At 39.5% G+C, this 25,048-nt stretch overlaps 1 protein-coding gene across 1 annotated transcript in view; it reads left to right on the top strand.

The window, feature by feature from the left end:
• Positions 1–25,048, top strand: part of CDYL2 (chromodomain Y like 2) — a 56,776-nt gene that overhangs the window by 20,626 nt on the left and 11,102 nt on the right. Inside the window, exons 2-4 of the mRNA XM_042876910.1 lie at positions 9,071–9,665; positions 16,697–16,914; positions 24,328–24,500. Coding sequence (XP_042732844.1) covers positions 9,071–9,665; positions 16,697–16,914; positions 24,328–24,500 — 986 coding nt within the window. The remainder of the gene's footprint in view (positions 1–9,070; positions 9,666–16,696; positions 16,915–24,327; positions 24,501–25,048) is intronic.

The following is a 25,048-nucleotide window of genomic DNA, read 5'->3' as shown; positions in this document are numbered from 1 at the left end:
ACACAAATTACATCTGCATTGAAAATCAATGCAATCATTGAGGCTACAATTTGGTCTACTGATCGTCATCTGAATACTGTTTCTGGGGGGATAATGGTACATTATTCTTCTTTTTTGACAAATTCCCTTTCACAGATAATTTTTGAAATGGTATGTGCCATTCTTCTAAGAAGTTACGATGGTATCCTGGATATTGTGAAATTCTGTGCTCCTATCATGCCATTATAGTTGCCCAAGGGACGTTTCTTTATTCTTCCTTCTGCTCTATCTTTCTTTTTGGCTCACTTCTGTATTCTACCATCACATCAGCTTCATTTGTATAAGCAAGAAAATGAAAAACTCTACTGAATTCTGAAAGAAACCTTTGTGTTTCATGACTTTGCTTCTCTCATTACTGCAGCTTTTTACTCAAATGATCTCCCCTTAACCTTCTTCTATATTGTACAAAGTCTCCTATTTTTAGTCTTTTCTTTCTAAAGCCCATCATTGCATGGTATTGTTCCCAAATTTGGCTGCCACTACCTTTGCTATATGGATGCTCCAAGCCAGTTGCCTTCTATTCTAGTTTCGATAGAAAGCATGAAATGGAGATGTGCTTTATCTCCTCATCCCTGACCGGACATTAATGCGCATGGACAGCGTTCTTCATTGTTCTCTCCCTCCTGGCTCAGCCACAAATACCATCCTTGCTCATATCCAGGCCTGTAGGTTGGGAATTCTTTCAGGGTTGCTGCTCTGTCAAATATGTGTGGATCATTTCAAAAATATGTGCATATCCCTGTATTACAGTAGCTAGAGAACACATCCCATCACATTACACAGCTTACCCCAAAAGAACCTGCTATTCCACATCCCTTACCTTGGAATAACTGCCTGCTCTTCAATCTCCACTCAACATGTTTTCCAACAAACAGCTTTCATTTTTCCCAAGATATTACAGCAGTACGGGGCAAGTTCCTTGGAAATACCTACTAAGCTATTATTTTGTCCTCTTTCAAGATGACTGCAGAATTTAGTTCTGCAGTGCAACTTGCAATCCCTTCAGTAAGGAGCTGGTGTTGTACAACAGCCACCTGGACTGCCCAGTGTCACTCATAAGCCCCCCATCCCTGTACCCTCTCCGTGTCTCTCATCTTCTACATGGCACCAAAGCTCTGCAATTTGAACAGTTCTCAGATATCACACTGCATGAAGTTGGTGAAGCCTGAGCACCTGAAGCCCCTGCTAACATGGAAATCATGTCCTCAGCACCTGTGGAAATCTCTACGAAGCAAACAGCTCTTCCAAAACTGAGCTCCACTTCTTTTGGCTCATGTCTACCACTCTTCTGTAAAAGGGATGAGAAAATATTTTTCTACCTACCACACAAGAACATGTGGTTTATTTTATGACAGCCCTACAAGCAATATTTATAAAGCAATGAGTCACTGAGTGATAGTACAGCAGAGCAGTTCAAATATTTATTTATATGGTGCTATAGCCGAACCTTTGTATTTTTTTGTGTGGAATCTTCACTTCTGGCTAAGAAATTTGGGATGCATGTAAACATGTTGAACTGAAGACCTGGCCTTGAGATGAATTTGAATGAAGGTCATGTGGTCCAGAAAAAGACTGAGCAAATGGCACAACAGAACATGAAAATAAGCTGGGACTGACCAAGGAGAACAAATTGCAAATGAACGTAACAGAAAGCAGAGCATGAACTTACTCTAATCATTTCAGGTGCAACTTTTACATAAATTGACAATTCTTTCTCATTTTTAACTACTGCTTACACATTTTCATATCTGTTTAAAAACTTGAGTATTTTAATGCATTCCAGCCAGTTTTACTGAGAGAACAGTTCTACGTTCACATAACACTGCTAAGAGTCCATTCAAGTCCTGTACCCATAAACTGCTTTTAGACAAAACCAAAATATCTTATGGTTTAAGTTGCAGGGACTCCTACTTTGATTTTATTGCATCTAAGTAAACTGGGAATAACCCTGCTGATATCGTGTAAAGGAAGCATAGGCAGAATCAGGTGCCATTAAGCTGTGCTTGTGCTGAACTCTTCTTTCTGATGGCCACAGCCTTCCCACACACAAACTCTCGGATGTTAGAAAATTGGTGAATCCCATTGAGTTCAGCAGAGAAACAGCTGATGACAGCCATAGCAGAGAGCCATACATGTGCCCAGAACAGGCAGCTCTTTGTGGAGCCTAGCAAAATATTTTGTCTTACGCACATAGATTTCTCATTCATCTTTTAGTCATAAGTGCTTGCCACAGATCACTGTTCTTCTCAAACGAATGGTCCTGCTTGAAGTAAAATTCATCCACATCTCAATCAGAGTACACTAATTGGATTTTAAAATCTCAACGACAGTAGATAGGAACAACGTTACTTTTTCCTTTGCTGGTCTACACACCAAGAAAATACCCGGTATTTCTGCACTTAATGTGTGCGCTGTAACATACAAAACAAATTTAGCACTATAGTAGAAGTTACCAGCTGCATTTTACCATGGAAATAAAAGCATTCTTTATGAAAATGAAGTGTTTTAAATAGTACCATAACAGGTTCATTCTGAAAGCAATTGTGCTATCTCATTTGTAGTGGACATTTGATCATAACTGACTTTAATTTTTAATACAGAGGACATTTGCTATGGCATGCTTCTCGCTTTCCCTTCTGTAAGAAATATGAACCCTCAAAACCAATCAGGAACTGATTTATTGTAGAAAAGAAAGCAGTGATTTGATAAATACAGTGCATCGTTATGCTTTAAAATAAACAGAAAACCTGATGGTCTTTGAATTTCCACATATGTTGCATGTGTTGATTAACATTTCTAAGTGAAAGGGATCTAAACCATTTACTGAGGAGCAGACCTAATGGGCACTTTGCATAAACAATTATTTTGATGGCAGGGATGCAGAGTTGGACTGCAGAAGAAAAAGTACTGCTCATCTGATACATGAAATGCATTGTCAAGATGATCATAGCCAACTGCTCAAGAGTATCTCTATTTTTTAGGACAGAAAACTGATTTGCTTTTGAAATGGAATCTTTCAGTACATTTTACAAAATGATTAAATTCAAGGAGTGCCAGCTGTTTGCTACACAACCTATCAACAACAAGCCCAGGGCAGAAATATGTTCTGCATTGTTAACATATCCAGTATGAAAAGGTTTATATGATGTAATTGTCTACAATGACAGGCACTACACGTGTTGCCCAGGAAGTCCCTCCCAGGTCCCCACATCATTTTTTAATTTTCTAGTCCTTTCCAAAGGCACAGTATTGGTCCTTACAAAAATCCCCTTCCACAATTTGAAGATTCCTATGCGTATTCCTACATGCTCAAAAGCCACAATGATTCTGGCACTTCCATTACAGGCACTGTTTGCACATGTATACTTAAATATCCTAATAAAGACAGTGATTTAGATGATGTCCTTAAAGTTACAGTGGGAGAGGAGGATGGCTTTTAGAGACTGAGTGTGAGGACTGTAAATTCTGAACAGGAGAAGCTGCAAGAACAAAACTAGAAGACAAGGCCACGTATTTGGTCCATCTCAAGTCTGCATGTGTCTGTTGCAGGACGTGTGGTTTGCAACCATGCTTAACCTGAAGCTCATGGGTGTTTGTTGGTGAAAATACGGAACTCTTAGAATGCCATTAGCAAGCTTGGTGCCTCTTCTGATCCTGAGAAGATTGTAAAAAGCTAGAAATCCATAAGAAGAGAAAAAAGGAAGAGAATAAAAAGCAGTGTCTTCATGACATGAGCAGGGTAGGGTGCTCACTGAACTTCCTGGGAGATGTCAGTTGATATTTTGCGTGTGAATAGGGACATCTTCCCATTTATTTTATGACTCTGTAGCCCTTTTGCTTTCATTTCTTCCAGGTAACTCTATGAGTTTATTCTTGGGGAACATCTGTAGCTGGTACATTGATTGGATCTACTCTGTTTTAAAGTGGTGGATCAGATCTGAAGAGAGAACCAACATAAATTCCACAGTTATTTTTCTGACTGACCCTTTCAGAAGATACCTTCCCATATTTTTCATACATCTGGAACAAATGCTCTGATTAGCAGGTTTCGAGAAAATAAATAAAACTACAAGAGAAACACGTCACATATACAAGCAAGCAAGAGATTTAGAACTAATGAATACATTATTTTTTAAAGAGAAGATAAGAAGAAGGAGGTAGTTAGGGCAGTAATGAATTTTTAGAAAACAAGCATGTTGAATCAGATGGCGTTTATCTCTCTCAGAAGTCTTACTGCCTTTCTTGGCGCCTTCTTCAAATACCCATCTATATCCCTTCCAACAGCCTGAGGCACAACATGGGACAAAGACCTCCAAAGAAAAAAACCAACATATAAAACAGTATGAGCGCTGTAATTTAGAGTAATGAGAAGCAGTTTTTCTAGTGTGTCTTGAAACCAGTCCACACTCTGTACTGTACGCTAAAAAAGACCATCTGAACATCACAGATGACATTAAATTGTTTAAATAGATACGCATGGACAAAGAAGGGATGCCTTGTAATTGTTTTGGAAATGACTAAGAAGACATGTGGTCTTCCAGGCCTTTCTGGAAATTGCTAAATACCTCCTGGAAGGTATTTTCTGAGAGCATAAAGATTTTTTATGGATGCTGTGCAGCGTTCCTGTGAGCTGTGAGATAAGTATATTGTGCTCTGATTTTACACGTGTATCTACAGAAATACTTCAGCAGGAATTACCCTTTTTAACTTGGCCTACATTTTTCTTTAGGTTGACAATAACACTGTGTGGTTCAGTGGGTGAGTTTGACCCTGAGACTTTTGTGAAGGAGGAAACCATATATTATACTCAGCATGTATAAGCTCTTGATCACTAGATTATATCATGAAGTTCTTGAAGCTCCTCATATTTGCACTGTAATCAATTGAGATATTTTAAATTTCACATTAAGTTTAGAATGTTAATTATTTAAACAAAAGGAGTTCATTTATGACTTTATCTTCGTTTCTGCCATTGTGCATACTGCTAAGTTTACTTGGAAGTAGAGAGTCTGATGCAAATGCACATGCACAGGCTCTATGGTCTTCTATTGGTCTCTTAAAACATACTTATATAGTAACATATCAGCACACCAGGTCTCCAGAATTAGTAGAGACAGAGACAGAGATTCCAGGCAAGTAATGGGATATGTCAATTCTAGCACTCTCTTAACTGCGATACCCCTCTGTTACACTTTGTCTGCACTCATTTCAGTTTTATTAGATATCACTATTTGGTTTTCCAACCCAAACATACTGAATTTAGAGATTTGGCAAAGTGTAACTGCCAAGGTCACTTTCAGGAAGATTTTATTGAGTTCTCACTAAAGATAGAACAGGGGAAAATGGAAAATCAGACAGTGAAGCCGTAGGTGTTTTCTGCATACTCCCAAGACTGTGCATTGTTTGTTCTAGGAAGGGAACGAAATTATTTCTATTAATCACTAGCTGTCACAGAATTATTTCTCATTAAGAAAACTCATAGGAACTTGTGTAATCTGAAGTCAATGCAGAAAGGTTATTACTTTAAGTATTACCTGTTAAAACAAATATATTTATCATTTAATATATTTTCTAAGGTATGTTTATTATTACTGTGGACCATGAATATAAGGAAAATGGGACAGACTGTACCAGGTGTGGATAACAAGCTGATATTTATGCTTACACTGAAACACTTCACTGTATGCAGTGAAAGAACACGGTGGCACTCCAACAGTGATAAAAATTGATGGAGAACTTAAAGCCCTGAGAAAGAGAAGAGACCACGTTGAGAGGTCAAGGATGTTTGATGCCACCCACAAATGCATCTAGGAACAAGCAAGAAGAGGGTAGTGAGAACAAGACAAATGTCTGCTCAGACCTTGTGTACACCATTAGTCAAGGCACTGGTTATGGTGGCTGGACCAAAAAAACTCAATGACAATAATTTCGGATCAGCCTGCATTTTTTTTTTAATTTTCTCCCCAGCAAAACAATTGATCAGAATGGTTTTGCTGGGCAAAACTGAACTCCTTACAGAGTTGGTGTTGATCAGAAACAAAAAATTTGGATATATTTTACTCAGTGCCTCTTCGTTCAGTTAAATTTGAAGTGAAACCCTCACGGCTTTGTTCTGAAAATGCTGTCATGAAATGCTTAGTCTTTCCCAAATATATGTGCTTACTGGATAATTTTTCTGAAGCCATTTATTAAATTTGACCCAATTTCATAAATACTTCTCACTATGTGTTGTTTTGAACGGGTTAATCACATTCTCCATTGCCAGTATTTTGTTTCCAGAAACAAAGACTACTAATGTTTTTCCTCCTTTCATTCTCTTAATTGAAATTCATAATGCCTCATCACCAAAATAGTTCAGTGCTTTCCAAAATAAAGAACGCTTTCCAAGGAACCTCCTCCCTTCACTTTCCCTCCTTGTATCAGCACAGCAATGTGCAAATGAGTAAAGGGTTCGGATAAGCTTACCCGTACGTCCATGAGGGAAAAGAGGTAAGCTTGAAGAGATGTTTTTATATGCATTTCTGAAAATGGCAAGTTATTTGTGCATCCTTTCTGAGGTTCTTCCTTTGGTAAGCAAGTGGAGGAATGCCGAGACCCAAGTTGCTCTGACAAAGCATTAACCTGACGCCGTTTGTTCCCAACTACAAGCTCCTCAATAAAAGTGGAGGCGAGTGCCTGCCTTGTGTAGCTCTTACAGATAGAGGAGTGCTCAGCTGAATTCTCTGCAGCAGTGATAGCTGTGGTCTACTGAGTTTTGCAGCTATTTAATTTTTTCCCCATTATATATATTTTTATATGTGTGTGTGTGTTTTGCTCCTTGTTATACTGAGCTGCAGTAATTAAAGTAACAAACCCACAGACAACCACTGGCCACCAGGGAGTTCCACAGTTTGATGTTGGGTCTCACTGGCTAGTCAGGAGGACAAGGAGTATTTTAAAGGCAGGGATCATTTGGACGGCTGCTCAATATAAAGCCATCAAGATCATAAGTCTATGAGTTTGACAACTGAAAGTCTCCAAACAGGAACAGAAAAGTGGCAGTTCATTTTTTCTGAGTACTCTTCTTCTTTTCAAACAAATGATCTCAAACTTGCCTTCAGTTAATTGTTTTGCCACTGAGCAATCCTGAAAGGGACCGTGCTAAATTCAGAATGAAGATGATTCCTTACTTTGCTTCTGGAGAGGCTCTGTGCAAAACAGAGCACAAGGATGAGTTGTTTGGGTGCTGCAGTTGAGTGCCCAGGAGATGGAGGAAAGCTGTGCAGTCTGATTCAGACACAGATATCTTAGTGCTGTTCCCATGTAAATGAATTGGGATAGAAGTACAACGTTTGGAAGCTAATTACTTTTAGACTCCTTTGGGGAACCCACCTCGATTTCTATAAATGTACAGTTCCAGCCAGTGAACAGGCAGAATTATTCTGTTGGTTTGCTCCAACAGGGGAGCTAAAGTGAACAATCACATACACCACCGTGATTGCCCTTCTTCAAGGTTAAATGCTCCAAACAGATTCCACTGTTGTTCTTTATATGAGATGATTTTTCTTTGACAAGTGATGAAAAATAATACAGTAGCTATCCATGTGCTTATTTTTCCTAAGTTAACAACAGCACTTTTGGTTTAAAATAATGATTTTTTTATACTGGTGGTATCCTTCCCCCTCATAAGCCACATTTTCATGAAGTAAAAAAACTAATCAGAAAACAAAACTTGGGAGAGACTACACAAGGTTTCTAACCATAGCCCATTTTCCAACAAGGGCTGCTGATGGCAGGTGTTTGTCTAACAAAACTTGTTTGCTCTAGAACCCTCCCTACTTCACCAAAGTTACCTGTTCTGTGCTTAATCATTCTCCCATCACTAAGATTTTCCTAATGGCTTATCTGCATTACAACTGATGCAGTTTAAACCCACAACCTGCTGTCCAGTGCACAGAGAATGGATCACAGCTATCTTTTCATATCTGTCTTTAACTCACTTCAGATTGTTACATTTCCCCTCTTCTCTGAAGTGAACAAACCTCTCCCAGTTTCTTTGACAAGACAATACAGATCACTAGCCCTGCTTGTGTGTCCCTACATGCTCTCCCTCTACTTGAGATGTTGCTGTGCTGAGGCAGCACAAAGATTTCTTCAGCTGTACTTTCTCTTTTCCACAACGTGATACCATTAACGCGTGCTCAGACGGCAGACCAGTGTAGTCTTTTTGTGCAGGAATGAAAATAGACTTTTTTTTTCTAATTGGTTCTCTGTTCAGGATAGTTTCAAGGCATGAAGAAGGCATTTAAAGGTACATAATCCATGTGTGGGTTCAGGAGAATGATCAGGAAATAACAGTATAGCAGAAGATGCCTTGGCTAGCTCTTTCAAACAAGAGGTAGCTGAGGAATATAACAAAAGTAGACTCATTTTATGAACACATTTTCAATGAAATCATGGCTTCACCACAGATTTTTAGGCTCTCCCTTGTTTGTTTTTTTGTTTCTGTTTTTTTTTTCCCACATTGGCTATTGCAGGTTCCCAGATCAGATTTGATCAGGCCTTTTACATCTTTTCCTAACGTTTTTAGAAGGGAGAAAGGCTTTGCTGTCAAAATACCACTGGGGCCACGGCGTTCCTCTCATGTATTGCCAGGTCTGTTCACGAGAATTCTTCGTCAAACAGAACCATGTAACTCCAATTCCTAAATGCTATGTCAAGCAGTTTATACACACACCAATTAGACTCTCATCAGCAGTCAGCATGCTCCATATAGGATCCAGTGGGAATATGGTGTTGGACTGCATCCTATGAAATTAAGATAAGTTTTAATCAGTAAAATAGGCTGCTGCATTTTGGCCAACTTGGGTAGGCTTTCAGTGTCAGAGTCATTTCAGATTTTAGGCGCTGCATTGTAGGGGCTGAATCTCATGAATACTGAAGCTGCTTAACAGTGTCAAGGAGGCCTTTGTAGCTGCAAACGAAGAACATATTTCTCACGACCAGAGCATTTTTCTGTCTAACGTGATACTTGTTTGTTTTTTTCTTTCAGGTGGAGAGGATTGTAGACAAAAGGAAGAACAAGAAGGGCAAGTGGGAATATCTCATCAGATGGAAAGGTTACGGAAGCAATGAAGATACTTGGGAACCTGAACATCATCTCCTACATTGTGAGGAATTTATTGATGAGTTCAATGGACTACACGTTAGTAGAGAAAAGCGATCAAGACATGGAAAACAGACCAGTACTACAAAATTTTTACGGGAAAGCCGAGGGTCATCTCTTGAGAAAATATCACATAGACCTTCTGAATCTGGGAAGGCAAAAGGGTCAGCACACAAAAGGAAGAGAATTAATCCTTCTCTACAAAAACAGAAACGAGGATACGCAGCAAAGCCAGCATCTGCTAATGACAGGGCTGCTAAAACTGTAACTTACCGAACTACTCCCAGCGGTTTACAGATCATGCCACTGAAAAAGCCACAGAATGGTCTGCAGAATGGAGATGGCAGTCATGAAAAGGATTCTAGACATTTTGGGAATGGCTCACAACAGCAAAACATGGATATAAATGATCATGAAGGAGAGCAAAATTTGCCCAGCGTGTTGGAAGTTAGTAATGAATCGCCTGTTGTGAACGGAATTGGTATGTGATTTCAACAACTATAGTCTTTTGAGGGGGGGTTAATTGCAGAAACTGCAAAGTCCACTCCTGGAATAGTGATTGTCATGCTACACAAGAGATACGGTGAGAAGCACATAAGTTTCACATCCTTTCCCAATTCCTTATGGCATTTTTCTCAGTTAGCATCTCTCCTCCTCTTTTCTATGGAGTGAGGCAAAACGGGGTGGGCTTTATTCATGGCACTGCAGTGTAAAGTTCTTACGAGGACATGATGACGAGGCATGTAGTAGGAACGACGGCTGAGGAATACCTACACTGAAATTATGTTTGTCTATATTATCAAGTGCCAAGTCACTGAGCGGTTGTACGTGCACAGACCTAACGGTCTACAAAGATCAGAACCATTTTATGGTATAATTAATACCACTCTTGCTAACATATCCTGGTAAGTGCATCCAGAGTAACATTCAAGGTCTTCAGGATTAATGCTTTTCAGTATTGAGGAATCATCAGACTTTCCAGACTCTCACCTTTGCCATTGACTAGAGATGTGAGAACTTGCAAGACATTCTCTAGTGGAAGATAAGACAGCCTTGAAGTGAACTAGGTGATTTGACTATAGGAGAAGTTTATTTCTAATCATAGTTACTGACTGGCTCAATTCACAAATAATAAACTATCAGAGAACATAAAGTTATGTTCTCTGCAATGTATTACGCAGTTTAATGCAACTGTCTATCTTCTCATTATCTAGGTACATCCTATCTTTTTTTCAGCCTATCAAACTCACAGCGTAGATGTGCTTTGTAGCAGAAACTTCCATACATGACATCCTATTAGATCAACTTTTGGAATATTTGGTTGTATTTCTTTATTTTTTTGCTTTCGTGGGCTTATTTTTGACCTTTGCTTTCGGTGTATGTGTTTTTTCAAATACCTTTTAAAAACAGCAGGAGCTGCTCCAAATGATTTCCTACTGCTTACTGATATAGTGGCAAAACAAACTTTTGAGTATTATTTTTTCCTCTCTTACACACTGCATAAAGGTTTTCATTGAGTGATACACAGTTGTTCTTGGTTACTTTTCCCTTCCAGTTGCAGTTAATTTAGAGCACGGCTATATGTATGATTCCTTTCATTATGCATTTAATCTGCTTTACTGCTGCCAATTCACCTTTTTGTTATGACTCACTGGAGCTCTTCAAAATCTTTCATAGTATTTACTCTACTTATTTGGTATTCTCTTCAAAATTTCCTCTCGTACTTCTCTTCTCAGTTCATTAATACGTACATTAAATAAATTAATCCTTCTGCAGGTCCTTGGGGCAGCCACTACTAATCATTTGACATGATGAAAAGTAACCATTTGTTCCAATTATTTATTTTTATTAGCCACTTTCCATAGCCCACGATAGCGCTCATTTCCTTAACAGCTTCTTGTGAATCGCCCGGCCAAAAACTTTTCAGAAGTCAACATAAATTATAACACCCAGCTTTCCATTTTTCACTCTACCAGCAACCTAAAAAACTCCCCTTGCCTTGGGAAGCAGAGCTGCCTGGCCCAGTCTTACTAGTTACATCTTAGGCTGGCGGCTCGTAACGCAGACATCAGCTGCCTCACTGAAGATACGCTAGAATATACAGTCAGCTGTCAACGTGTAAGTAGCCCAGATGATGCCAGTGACCATTCAGATTGCCTCTTCAGTTTGAGCTCATGTGAGCCTGCTTAAAAAGTAAGGTGCTCCTCTAAACAGTCTTACATACCTAACCACAGATATTTTATGTTATTCACTGAGGAAGTTCTGTTACAAAATGCGTTTTTCACAGCATTGATTCCTATATGTAGATTTATTTTTTTTTTTAAGCTAAGGACTAAAGAACTCTAAGGTCAAATGAGCTGCTGTTTGTCCCCACAGAACATAGAAGCAAGGTCCCCTGTGAGCACTCAGTTTTGGGAGAAAGCAGCCCCGTGTTTGGCCGTGCTGGAGCTCCTGCCTTGTGGCTGATGCGTGCAGCTCTTGCATTGCTGACTTCCCTGAAGGCAGGAGATCTGTGACTCCCCATCCGATCCTCCTCTAAGAAAACCATACCCAGCAGCAATACCACAGTCGGAAATCCCTCCAGCCTTTCTCTGTGATCCCCAGCACATGCATAGTGGGTAAAATTACAAAGAGGAGAAATGAGACTACCAAAGGCAGAGCAAGCAGCAATAGTGAAAAAGGCTCTAAAGAAAAACACCAGCCTTTTTCCTTAATGCTGCCCTCTAAACTTGAGAAATCGTGTTTCCTGATACGGAATTTTGCATTATTTGAAATGTCAAATCACAGAACCTGGCACCACTTACTGCAATTCACTGACCTCCCCCAGCATTCACACTCACAGTAGATGCCGGTGTGACCCTGCCACATGCCCAGCAGTATCACTTTAAGCAGGGCAGACATCACGCTAAAACTAGCCTGAAATTTTACAAATTACAAATGAAGAAACTGAGAGAAAAATGCCCATGTGTTGAATAACAGAAGTTTTCTTTCAAACATCTTGGGTTTCAAAACTTTCTCCAAATCCGAGCCAAGGTCCCCACGCTCTGTCCCCCGAGACCTGCAGTTCTGTGGCCGTCTGCTTGGCGGGTCTCCCGCCTCCAGCTCGGAGGCAGCCAGCTGTGCCAGAGGTTTCGGGCTGTCTGCCACGGAGTCTGGAAGTCAAAAGCCCGGCGTGCCCCACCAGCACTCACAGGGCTCCCGGCGCTGTATGCAGTGCAGAGCCGGAGCCGGGAGAGCCTGGGTTTGGCTCCTGGAATCCACGGCTCCTGGGCAGCCCTGGGCAGCATCCTACCAAACAGACATCTGTGTCTGTTTTGAGTTTGCCTATGTGAAGCCCAAATGAATGTCAGCCTCCTCTCGCTGTTAAGTGGATGAACGGACTGAAAATATATTTAGAAATTTTCAGTTGTTGTAGAGATGAAGATGTTTGGTATGTATACGTCTACATGGGTATGGGTAATTGTTTCCTGCTTAACCATAGATACAACTCTCACAAACAAGCAATTTACCCCAGAGAGATGAACGCAGATGTACGGATGTACGCATAGAATTCTATTTACAGCATCACAGGGGGATGGCACTCTCATACGCGGAAGTTGGGAGAGCTTTTATATCAAAACCCCTCTCCTGACATCTACACTTCCCTTCATCAGGAGAGCAATGTCATCTTTACTGGCAGTTATTTAAGGGTCTGCAAATTGGAAAATGCTGAAAACCTCTGCAGGAGAACATCCACCAATGCTCCCAGGAGCTAACAAAAGCATTCCTTCTGATGACATTTGTTGCCTTCTGTTATCACGTTGCTATTTCTCTCCATACATTGTAATTGCGAGTGATTGTTTTGTCAGGTTTCTTGACAGCATCAAGAAACATCCGCTTTTAATTTTCTTTCCTTTTCTACACAGCTCTATTTCTGTACCATCTGCTGAAGAATTTTTGCTTGTCATGTATCACTAGCCACTGTTTTTCTCCATTACAGAAATCTTTGTAGTCTCATGGTGCCCTTGATTTAAATATTCTCTATGAACTTAGTCATTGCTTCCTCTTGTTTTTTTAGCTTGTTCAGTTTTATTTATTCTGGAGATGTACTGGCAGTAAAAGACAGCCAAATATGCTTGCTTTCTCAGTTTGGATAAAAACCCATTGCTTTTAGATATCTTACAGATGCTCCCTTAGCTGGAGAAGTCTGAAAGTATTGGTAAATTATCACCAGAAGACTGTTATTAAGTGTGTACAGTATTAACACTGCCCACAAGAAATACAGAAAAGAGACAGAGAAAGGCTGTTGGGCTGACAGGAAAACCAAACTCTTCTACCAGTGAGAAGAAAGGAACGTGTTTTATTTCACCTACAAAAAATGAAATGCATGGAACTTTTCATTTAACATAAATGCACACTGCTAATAAAAGGAGAGGTGCAGACCTTCTTGCCACAACATCATTATTCCCTCCCTTCCCTGGCACCAGTTTTAGTACTCTTGAGCCTACAAGGTGAACCAGATCTCTCCTTTCATACTCTTTGCCTACCTTATCTTCTTAGATTCTAAATTTCTAATCTGTTTTCTGCAGTGCCAAGTACAACAGAGGCCCAGACTCAGTCTGGAGTCTTCAGGCACCTTCCAGTACCAACAGCAGTAACAGCAATATCACTGCATTTCCTCTCATTTGATGGCAGTGGAACGCTAGACAAGAACAGGGACAGGTGACTGAAGTGGTGAAGTGACAGGACTAAAAGAGTTTTCAGTGTGGGGAGGGGCAGGCTGAGAGGGGATAGGATCAAAGTTTGCAAAATCATCAAGGCCTCCAGTAAAATAAAGGCAGAACTGTCATTTCCTAAATCCCTCAACAGCAGAACTAGGGGCCACTTGGTGAAACTGGGGGATCATCAGATAAAAGCGCAGATGAAAGAAAATTCTTCCCTCTGCAGTGGTTACTAAACTTCTCAAACTCAGACCACAGGAGGCTGAGGAGACAGACGGCATCAACAGGCTCAAAAAGGGATTAGAGAAATCCATGCAAAGGTCCACAGTCAAATACTGAAGGAAACACGAAGGATGAATCTTCTCATATTCCTGCACAACATGCAGGGATGATACCAGGGGAAAGGACTGCAGAAAATGGCCAGGCTTGGGATGTCTCCTCAAATAGCATCCTTCATTGCCATTCTTGGAAATGGCACCAGCGGTCTGGGAATATCCTATTTTCCCTTAAAGATACTGAAACTTCTTCTAGATACATGTTTAGATACCTTCCCAAGTAATACTAGTAGTTAAAAACAAAGTAATAATTAGATTAAACTCCTTCTAAAGGAAGGATTATTTTCTGCTTTCTATTTGTACTTAGACTGAGCATCATGTAGTCCTTCCTAAGCTGGTAAACTACATTTAGAAGTACCTAAAGCTTCCTTAGTTAATTTGTGACATCCTTAATTCATTTCGCATGCATGACAGATTACTTGGTGACGGCCTCTTTCTTCCTTTGTCACAGTCATTTTTCATCTTGGCATGCAAAGGTACTGTTTACCTTTGTGTGCATTCAGCAGGTGCTAACTATTAAACCTCTCACAACAGCAGTTGGATGCCTCACAGCAAGCCGTCAGAAACTCCATCACATCCACGCAACAGACCTTCTAAATGGGCCTGATTTCATTTGATTTTTGTCTTTGGATTTTCCTGATCATTTTGTCCAGTTTATCAGATTAAGCAAGATTACTGGGATGCTCTGTATACACTGAGACGATTTACTCACTGTATATTGTTCTGTTAACCATCCATCCTTGGAAATGACACTTCTCCATGTATGTTCCTCTCATGTTTAATTTAGATCTTGCATGACCCCAGTTACATTTTTGTCAGCTGGCGTACAATTAAAATACTATGATAAAATTTATCATTTCTTCCATCATCTATTTAATTTACAAACGGAACACATTCCTCAAGCAAAGAAGAATGCAACATAGAAATACGAAAGGAAATATTTCTATGAGGCTTTTGGTTGAGCTGGATCATCTGTGCAAATTAATCTACCATTCTCTTAGCATCTGTATTTGAAATAGGTGTGGCTTAACCTTCAACACCAGCTATCAGTACAGTTACTCCGACACATCTCCACTTTGTGTTCACTCTCGCCTCTGATCTTTTAACTTCTTTACCATTTAAATCCTCTGTTTAATATAATAGGGCAATATTTTGGATGGGGTCTCTTAATATAACTAGAGTTTTGTGAAGTAGCAGACTTCTTAACAAATGTGCATTTCTACATGTAGATAAATGTGTAGACACATCACGCTCATTATGTGAAGAAGCCAAATGACACAGCAGTTGAATACTAATAAGCACTCTACATATTTTTAGCATCACGTGTGCTAATTGCAGTGTATGTGTGGGCATTTCACATACTGTGAGTGATTCTGCAGGCCACTGCAAATGTTCAGTCACCTCTGCAATCACCAAGTTGAAACGAGTTTGGAAAGTATTTCAGTGAACAGAGTGGCTTTAATCTCTGTTCCTCAACAACCTGTCCCTGCTTTCCTTTTAATACCAACATTGAAACATCTGTAATTAGAAAAGGAATTCTTGCATAAACATCTTGTAAAGATATTCTTAGCGTCCCAACATTGCCTATAACAACAGAACTGTAAGGATGAGCAAGGTGATAATATATAGGTCACACAAAGTGTAAGACAGAATAAACTGCTTTGACAGAATAAACTGCTGTTACTCTCATTTGTGTTTAAGGAGGAGCTTTATCTTTCTTTTCATGGTTCCATTTTTTCCCTGATGCTGGATACCTTCCAAAATAGCATCAGCATTAATCCTTTCAGTGTACAAAGACCAATATTAAAAGGTGAAAGTCAGCTTACTGTGACTGTAAAATGTAATAAGGAAAAGCTTGGGGTCACAGCAGTGACAGCTAACAGCAGCTTCTAACACTAACCAAGTGGGCAGAGAAAAGAATGCCAGGTGAGGTACCTGTCTGCTCAGTGAGAACTTCCCTTGCTGTCACACAGATGCTCATCAGGAGACAACTTGTGTTAAAATTACCATTCTGTAATGACTTTTTGGTCATGAAAGGAAGTAAATATAACTTTGAAAGTTGGATATGGACAAAACTTGTCAAGTTTCATCCAAAGCTGAATTAGAATTTTGTACAAAATTCAGTGATCATCCCGAAGTGATAAGGACCATGATATAACTGCTTTCATCTTCAAAGTAGAACTGAATGCCATATAGAGTACCAGTCCTACATATGTATTTTATATATAATATGATTCACTTGAACTAGTGCTTGTCTGACCAAAAAAAAAAAGAAAAAAGTTGGAGTGTAAAGCTCTAAGGAATAATAAGAATGGCTTGAGCCCACATTTGACGAGACAGGCATACTTTTGATTTACCAAATTTATCATATAGAGGCTATTGTAAAATGTCACCTTATGCTTAAGCTAATAAAAAGTATGAGTCAATTTCTTTGAAGGTATGGGCATAATTGTGTTCTGATTATTTCAATCTGAAAGGTTCTTCTCTGGCCAATGGAAGCCTGAATCTACACAGCACTGTGAAAAGGAAACTAGATGGGGAGAAAGATTATGTCTTCGATAAGAGACTGAGATACAGCGTGCGTCAAAATGAAAGTAACTGCCGCTTCAGGGACATTGTGGTGCGGAAAGAAGATGGTTTCACACATATTTTGCTGTCGAGTCAGACTTCAGATAACAATGCACTGACCCCAGAGGTAAGCATGTAGCCTTAGAAGCCAAAGAGAGCCATCCTAATGTGCGGGTTATCTTGGAAACACTGCCTTTGAACTGTATTTTAAGTATCTTTATCCTAATTGACTATCTTAGAAAAGAAAGTCTGGAGCTCAGACATATCTAACTTTTCCATGCTTGGGATTTCTATGAAAAAGAATGCAATGGAAATTATTTTTGAATTGACATGTCTGAAACTGAAAAGCAGAGCAAAGGAGAGGAAAGACAGTCTGCATTTCCAGCGTGGAGTTGTGTGAAGCAGATGTTCCCATGCTGAAGTTGCTGATATATGCCATTTTTAGTGAAATCTAGTCTCTCTCGTATTTATTTAAATAGTGCTCCAGTTGTTGCATAGGGAGGTATTTGAGGCTATATTCTGAAACAGTAATTGTAAAAGCATACCTTGATCCCTAATTGCTGGTTTTCTAAATCACTTTATGAATCTTTATTTATGAAATCTTTGCCAATTAAGGGCTCTGTTCCCAGCTGAATTGCATAAAGATGTTCAATATATAAATGGTACTAATTAATTCCCTAGTTTCACAACAAGACACACTTAGGGTCAGACTTGTAGCTTGTACTACTCAAGTACATACAACAGTCACAGGAAGGGCTGAGGAGCTATTCCTTCCATTCCTCATAATCTCAGCAATGCTGTGGTATTCACTTTCTATGTCAGAGCAAAAGGAATGTAAAGAAATGCCTGCACCAGGATGCATGTCTTGGAGAGCAGACAACATGCTTGATCCTGTTCCACGAAGGCAGTAATGGCCTGATGGAAAACAGTTGCCATACATCCAAGGAGAAGCTGTAGGAGCTGCCTCCCGTCACCAGTTTGGCTGTCAAAGCATTCTGCAGGCTGCTCTTTTCTGCCTACCAGACATCCCAGGGCAGCAACTTCACACTAAGGCTATCTGTGTGAGCACCATTTGATGCAAACATAGGCTGCAACTTCCAGGAATTATTTTATTCAGTAAGAAACGGAGTAAATTTTAAATGAATTTGTTTACAGTGAGCTTCAGATAAAACCACTGGCAGGCATGATGGGCTCTAATTTGACTCCACCTTCCCAGATGCACACAAACACATGGGCATTAATACACAGAACTTGTTTTAAACTGTCAGTACCTACATTTATCACTCCTAGGTTTTAAACTATTTAATGTTTAAAAAAGACTATCTCAGTAATTAACCCAGAACACCAAATACCTGCTTTTAATACTAGCTCCTTAAAACACATTAGATGATTGCATCAAATCCATCATTCCATCCATGTATTAATTGCCATTAATTAACACTGCAGGTAATTTAAAGAAAGAGCCCAAGGGCCTGAAAAAAAGCACGAAATCAAGGGCTTGCTCTTCTCAGTCTGAACAGACATATCTTCTCATTGCTGTTGTGCAGTTCCACATCAGCAGTGTTCAGATGCACTAACCAGTGAATGAGCTCAAGCTCTTCAGGTCTGCCAAACCAATCCATTTCATTCTTTGACAGCATGCAATATGCCCACCTCTGCATGAGCAGAAATGATTAGCATGTAATAGCCCTCTTCTTGTGTCACCACATTTGACCATCTCTAGAATCTTTATGGAAGTTCATTTGAAAATGAGAAAACACATTTCAGAAAGCTGCATTGCTGACCAGAAGCTGGATGGTCGGGAATTAATCAAGCTAATGAGCTCTCCACATTTAGATTGTCTGTTTAAAACCTATCCAGGCTGAGAGCAACTGGAAGTTGTTCCCCTCTGACGGCCAATTGCTGGCAAACATGAGACTGCTCCTTTGGCCTCCATCCAGAGAGCAGCCCCTGAGCACTCACACCATGAAACCCAGCACCTCCAGTGTTGGCGATTGCAGCAAAAAAATCAAGACACTGACAGGAGGAACATGTTGAGTGCCTTGTCCTGCGGATTGTCGCCCACAGCCACAGTTAAGGCAAACTGACAGAGTAGTTCAAGGAAGTTAAGAGCAGTTTTAGTTGTGACACCTTCTGTGAACCCTGAGTAATAAAAAGGCACAAACACGGAACCCCCACAAATGTAAGGAAGTGTTCCATTTTGCCAAAAGAAATGCTAACTTTAAGGTTGATCACATGCTCAGTAAATGACGTTTGCCAAATCCAAAGTGGTTAATTTACTGAGAGTGGGTTTCCTTGGTGTGGTTAACATCATAGGCTGGCAGTTCACAGCCATCCACGGCAGGAAACAAAAAGGTGTGCACTGCCCACAGTCATTACAAAATTAACCTCATACAAAATCACTCTACCTCTTGAACACCCCTGCTTCCCTTTGTGTTTTACTGAAATCTACCCATGAAATCTAATAGTTTTGTTCATCCCCTCTGGCATTTATGCCAATGTAATTAAAACAACTAACATATTTAGAATTATGGCACAGCGTTTGCATGTCAAAGCTGACTCAAAATCAGATCTTTTCCTACACGATGAATTTATCACTTGCACTTATGGCCATGAAGCCTATTCATGCTACAAAATCAAACTCAGCTTAGAAAAGGCTGCCTGCATTTCCATCGTACATTTTGGTAACCACAGCACACCTGTGGGTTTGTGCAGGTGACTGCAGCACAAAATGGGCCGATGCTCTTCCAGCACTATTTGCACCCACTGAAGTTGGCTCAGTGCCATTACAGGATTTGAGATTTTTCTACCAAATGTCCAGGGCCTGTCGAAATCCTTTCTTACATTTTAAGACCTTATAAAACTTTCAGGCCTGTGTCACAGAATGGTATGGCTTCTTTTTCTATTGCAATGGCTTAAGCTTGCTACTTTTAACATTCCTTTCGAAAAGAGATACACAAACCATTTCATCATTACAGTTTCCAGTCGCACATTTTAGCAGATTTTCTCTCAGAGGTCTTTTGCTGCTTCTGAAGTACATTCTCCACTGATGTCGGCGCTGCTGTAACGCAGCGCGTCACGAGGATCCAAGTTCTGTTTCAAACTTAATATTAAATGGATCCACCCACTATTTTTTTACCTTACAGTATTAAATATAGAGTTGACACTCCACTGAATGAGAATCAAAACAGCCCTAGCAGCTAATGCTTGTATCCCAGACTGATGCAAGTACCACTTCACATAGAACAGTCAGGTTTCAAGTTTCTAGCCATAAGAGTTAAAGGGCTGCAAGTTTTACCAGGTGCATTTTGGAGCACTGGCTTGCCTTCACTTCTTACCTACAACTTAAGAAAAAAGATAAAACGTGGCTGTTTTCTGCATTTCTGCTCTCATACAGACATTATTTCACTGGCCAGTCCTTACTCCCAGTGCTGGTCTTGCAGGTTCATAGCTCCTGTCTGTCAAACAGAACAGACTCGGATCTGTTTGCATAAAGAGGCAGTCGGTAACAAAAGGTGTCCATATGTAAAAAGGCACAATGGTGGAGGCTCTAACACAACTGAATGGCTTTAAAACTTTGCTTTACTGCAATATTTACAAAGTATTTGCCTTTAAAGAAATCAGTAGTGAATCCTGAGCGATTCAGAGAAGTTAACCTTTTAAACCCGCACTCCTGTTTTTACGAACAAGAGACTTCTGTTCAAGATACTTTGTGTAATGAAGGCGATAAGTTCCCAGCTTCCTGATTTCCCTGGAATGTAAGCAATATTGAAAGGAAAGGGCACCAAACACCTTTTAAAACTTCCTCTGTCCTGGGAAAGGCATTGAAATCAGCTTTGGGAAGTTTAATGAAATCTTTAAACATTTTATGTTTATTCTGCAGTACGAGGTCCTATTAAAGAACCAACAACTTGTTTTCCTGACGGGATTAAAAAAACAAGCAGCTTTTAAGGTAGTGATAATTTTATTGTATACTTGGGCTCCAATAAAACAGTAAGTGAAGCATTAGGGCTGGTCTAAATTTGGAACTTGATAGATTTTGGCCCGCATTGTTTTCTAAATGCTGCTTCAGAAATGTTCGTAAAATAAATGCAAATAAAAATACTGCCCCACAACTGAGAACTGCCTAAAAGGCCATTAAAAAAGCTAATTAAAAGAAGCTTGAGAATAATTTATGATTTATATTAAGAATTATTAGCATATTGATGTAAAAGAAGTGGAATCATTTAAATAATTAATATAAATAATTATAATTATTGCTTACTCATAATATTAATATAAATAAAATAATGTAATTATTGATAATCACGTTCACACTAATAATTTTAAATACTCAAGAGTACTGCTGTGGAGCCCTGCTAATAGTCATTTTAGTCTGCTACTGAAAGTAAAAGCAAGTGGGACAAATCCCATAGTTACACCAAAATGATGGAAGATTTAAGAACCAAAAGCATGGAATCTGATAAATGTGACCAAAACCACATAGAATCTCTATATGTGTAAGCTGAATTCCTTGCTGCGTTACATGGAAATTCCACTTAAACACAGACAGCAGGTTCTGAGCCAAAGTTATGTACTGAATAATGCAGTTTAGTACGTGGTTCTGTAACCCTAAAGCCAAACTCTCTCTTTTATCTTATTTTATTGTTAGTAGCTTTACTGTAATCATTTAAACACCTGTAGGGAAATAACTGTGCATACACTACTGAGCAGCAATGCTGAAGGCATTTGGAGCCGCAGCGGACAGCAGGGTGGATGTAAATAGGTGGAGTGACAAGATAACCAGGTGAGCTTTGGTCTGCACAGGCAAAGGAACAAGGGATTACTATATTTCAGTGAGCTTCTGAATTTAATGATGAAGTTAACAAGCTCACAGACATTTGTCCCAATCCTCCCTCTCCAAAACTTTTGGAGATCTAAAATACTGCTACATTCATTTTTTTTCTGTTTTCTCACGCTGTTTTCTATTTCTAGAAAGTAGTGGAGCAGTGGAAATAAATTTCCAATCCTGCTCAGCAGCACAACTCAGAATACTATCAAAGCCTTCCCATTTTCCACTATAGCACGGAAATCAATTCCTAATAATGGACCTTTAATATCATTCTCCAAAACACTGAAAAAACAGCACTAGCAGAATATTGTCTCTTCCTACCAGCTGTATAGCCTCTGCTCCTAATGCTGATGGGTGAACTTTTAGATGGCTTTTGCCATCCAAATCAATGAGGGGAAAGGTAAAAAAGAGAAGCTTGTCATGGTAATTATGTGCTTGAAGGACAGCAATGGTATCATCAAAGAGATGGTACATAAGCAGATGTCCTTGGGAGAAGGGGCACAGAAGAGAAAGTTGCTGAATGAAGTACCATTTCGTGGCATCACATTTAAAGCAAACTCCCCATTGTATATAAAAATATAAAATATATATAAATATATATAAATATATATAAAATATAAAAATGTTTGACTGTTACTGTCTGACATTATTTATACATCTTCCCTAAGAAAGAGCAGATCTTGAGGACATTTAAAATAAACTACGGTGATCTTGCATTCACGTGTAACTAGAAAAATCTTTTTTTTTAATCTAACATTCACCACCTTCTCAAGTTTCTTTTTCAATTTTGGACAGAGGATTTTTGTTGTTTCTTTTTTTTGCCTTCGTTTCCTCTTTACAGGATGTGCAGCTGTGCCTCTGTTTCTACCAAGAGGGGGCTGAGACATCCTCTGAGGTTCTGAGAATAAGCAGTGCTTGTAACATTCCTAATGGCATTTTTGTACCTGCACAAGAGTTTCAAATCCACTTCCCATTGCTTCAGTTCCACACATTGTCACATATTTGTCAGTACAGAAGTTCCGAAGTGCATCTGTAAACCAAAGCAAGGAGAAGTCCACCACCTGCTCTCTCATGCGCCAGACCCAGCAGCCAGTTACAAGCAGGGGGTTTATGCAGACAGATGGAAAACAGCCAGGTAGCATTGTACTCTCAAAATTGCTCTCAGAAGCCACAAGAATCCTTACAGAAGCCTACCTAGTTATCATAGAATCGTAGAATCATGTATTCATTAAGGTTGGAAAAGACCACTAAGATCATTGAGTCCAACTGTCAACCCATCCCATCTGACCACATCCCTCAGAGCCACATCTCCACGTTCCCTGAATGCCTCCATGGGTGGTGAATGACTCCCCCACCTCCCTGGGCAGCTGTGCCACTGCATCACTGCTCTGTCTGAGAAGAAATGTTTCCTAATACCCAACCTGAGTCTCCCCTGGCACAACTTCAAGCCATTCCCTCTCATGCTATGGTTGTTATTTGAGAGAAGAGGCCAACGCCTGCCCTGCTACAACCTCCTTGAGGGAGTTGTAGAGAGGAGCAGGAGGGTCTGCCCTGAACTTCTCTTCTGGGTTTAGGGACATATCTTAAATGTGGCACTTGAGAGAGCTGAGAACTTTTTGGAAACAGAAAGCAGTGAACAGAAATAATTACGAGCGAGCAGTCGTATTTTTCTCTTACGCAGAAACCATATTTGATCCCCAACCACATTTTGCTGCCTTTTACCAAAATTAACTTTCAGCACAGATGAGAAAGAAAGATTGACTCAGCGGGGTCCTGTGTAAAGGAAGTACTTTGAGACATGAGTATGGGTAAGGGCAGGACGCGTCACACCAGGTGCAGTGATGGCCCTACTCAAGTGTGGAGAGCAGCTCGCTGCAGAGGGGCAGCTCAGATTGCTTACATCGATCACAGCTTCCAAACTGTGCTGAATCGTCACAAGGAGTTGCCACCAGAATTTTATGAAATAATATTTCCTTTTAAAAATCACCAGGAAAGCAGTTGTACTCAGACGTAGGGCTATTTCCCTACCATAACTGCAGCTCAGTTCTGTACAGACTTTGATTAGTTCGATTTATGATGTGATTAATAGCTCGATCCCGTTCTAAATCAGGGTGTAAAAATGTGTCTCTCCCCAGTGGCTTTTTTGCTTTAACTTTTGTAGACTGTAACAGTATCACTGACCACAGAAAAATGAATAATATACCTGTCATGTCAATGTATATGATGTCCTCTTGTCCTGCCTTGCTCTGATTCATGCCATATAAACCAAAGCAGTTGAAGAACTGAAAAAAAATGGGGTTTACAGATCTTATTTACAACTGGGTGAGGTTTATAGGTTATTGTTGTGGTAATCGTGTTACAGAGGATATAGTGATGTTCACTGAATATAAACTATGAAAGCAAAAAAAGTCATATTTGAAATTATTAAATTGCAGATACCGTAAGCTAGCTAGAATTTCCCACAGAACAAGCCAAATCCTAAAAACTCTTTGAATTAGTAAGCATCTACAAAGCACTTCCAAAGATAAAATATTTTGTAAACTCTCAGTGTTATCATTCTATTAAAATGATGCAAATATATATATAGTTGATGTAAATATTAATAGTGCCCAAAATTTAAGTCTCTCAAGATCAATAAGGTTTGTAAAACTAGGGAAATGATATTGCAACGGCATGCATGTCGAATTGTTTACTTTTCTTTATCCACAGATCATGAAGGAAGTTCGGAGAGCATTGTGCAATGCATCAGCTGATGACAGTAAACTCTTACTTCTCAGCGCAGTGGGAAGTGTATTCTGTAGTGGCCTAGATTACTCATATTTAATTGGCAGGTTATCCAATGACAGAAGAAAGGAAAGCACTAGGATTGCAGAAGCTATAAGGTGACCCAAGCTTACCTATGATCTCTAAATTATGAAATGCAGTGTGTGATTATAAAGATATTTATCAGGTCCAAAAATGTTGTATATTTAAGTGTTGATTGCATTCTAATTATAGTCCTGCAAATTTGTTTAGTGAAAACCTTGGACCTTTCCTTATTACAAAAGAAAGCACATTTATTCCAGTGCTAACTATCCATAGGGATTTATTTTATTCCACTTCTCTGTACTTAATACTTCAAATTAATCCTCCAAACTTATATACAACTTTGTTGTTGTTTTTCCAAATTAACTATTGCTTCATTTTGTAAAGTGGTTCCTGAAAGGCAGATATTTTATTTGTTTGATGTTCATCATTTTAATGAATTTCAGTACAAATGGGAATCCATGGCTAAGTCATATTCTGTTGAAACAACAGTCTTCCACTGTATTTCTGAACCTTATTAGAAGGGTCTCCATTCTTTTCCTTAAATTACTTAATATACATGCAAATGTAGTTTTATTTTCATAACTAAAGTGTGACTTTCCTTATACGCATATCACATTACCTC

The sequence above is a fragment of the Lagopus leucura genome, unplaced genomic scaffold (assembly GCF_019238085.1).
Source record: "Lagopus leucura isolate 7727_CA_CO unplaced genomic scaffold, USGS_WTPT01 Super-Scaffold_100017, whole genome shotgun sequence".
NCBI classification, from domain to species: Eukaryota; Metazoa; Chordata; class Aves; order Galliformes; family Phasianidae; genus Lagopus; species Lagopus leucura.
Note: the sequence above shows the minus strand (reverse complement) of the source record. Positions and strands in the feature narration are given on the sequence as shown.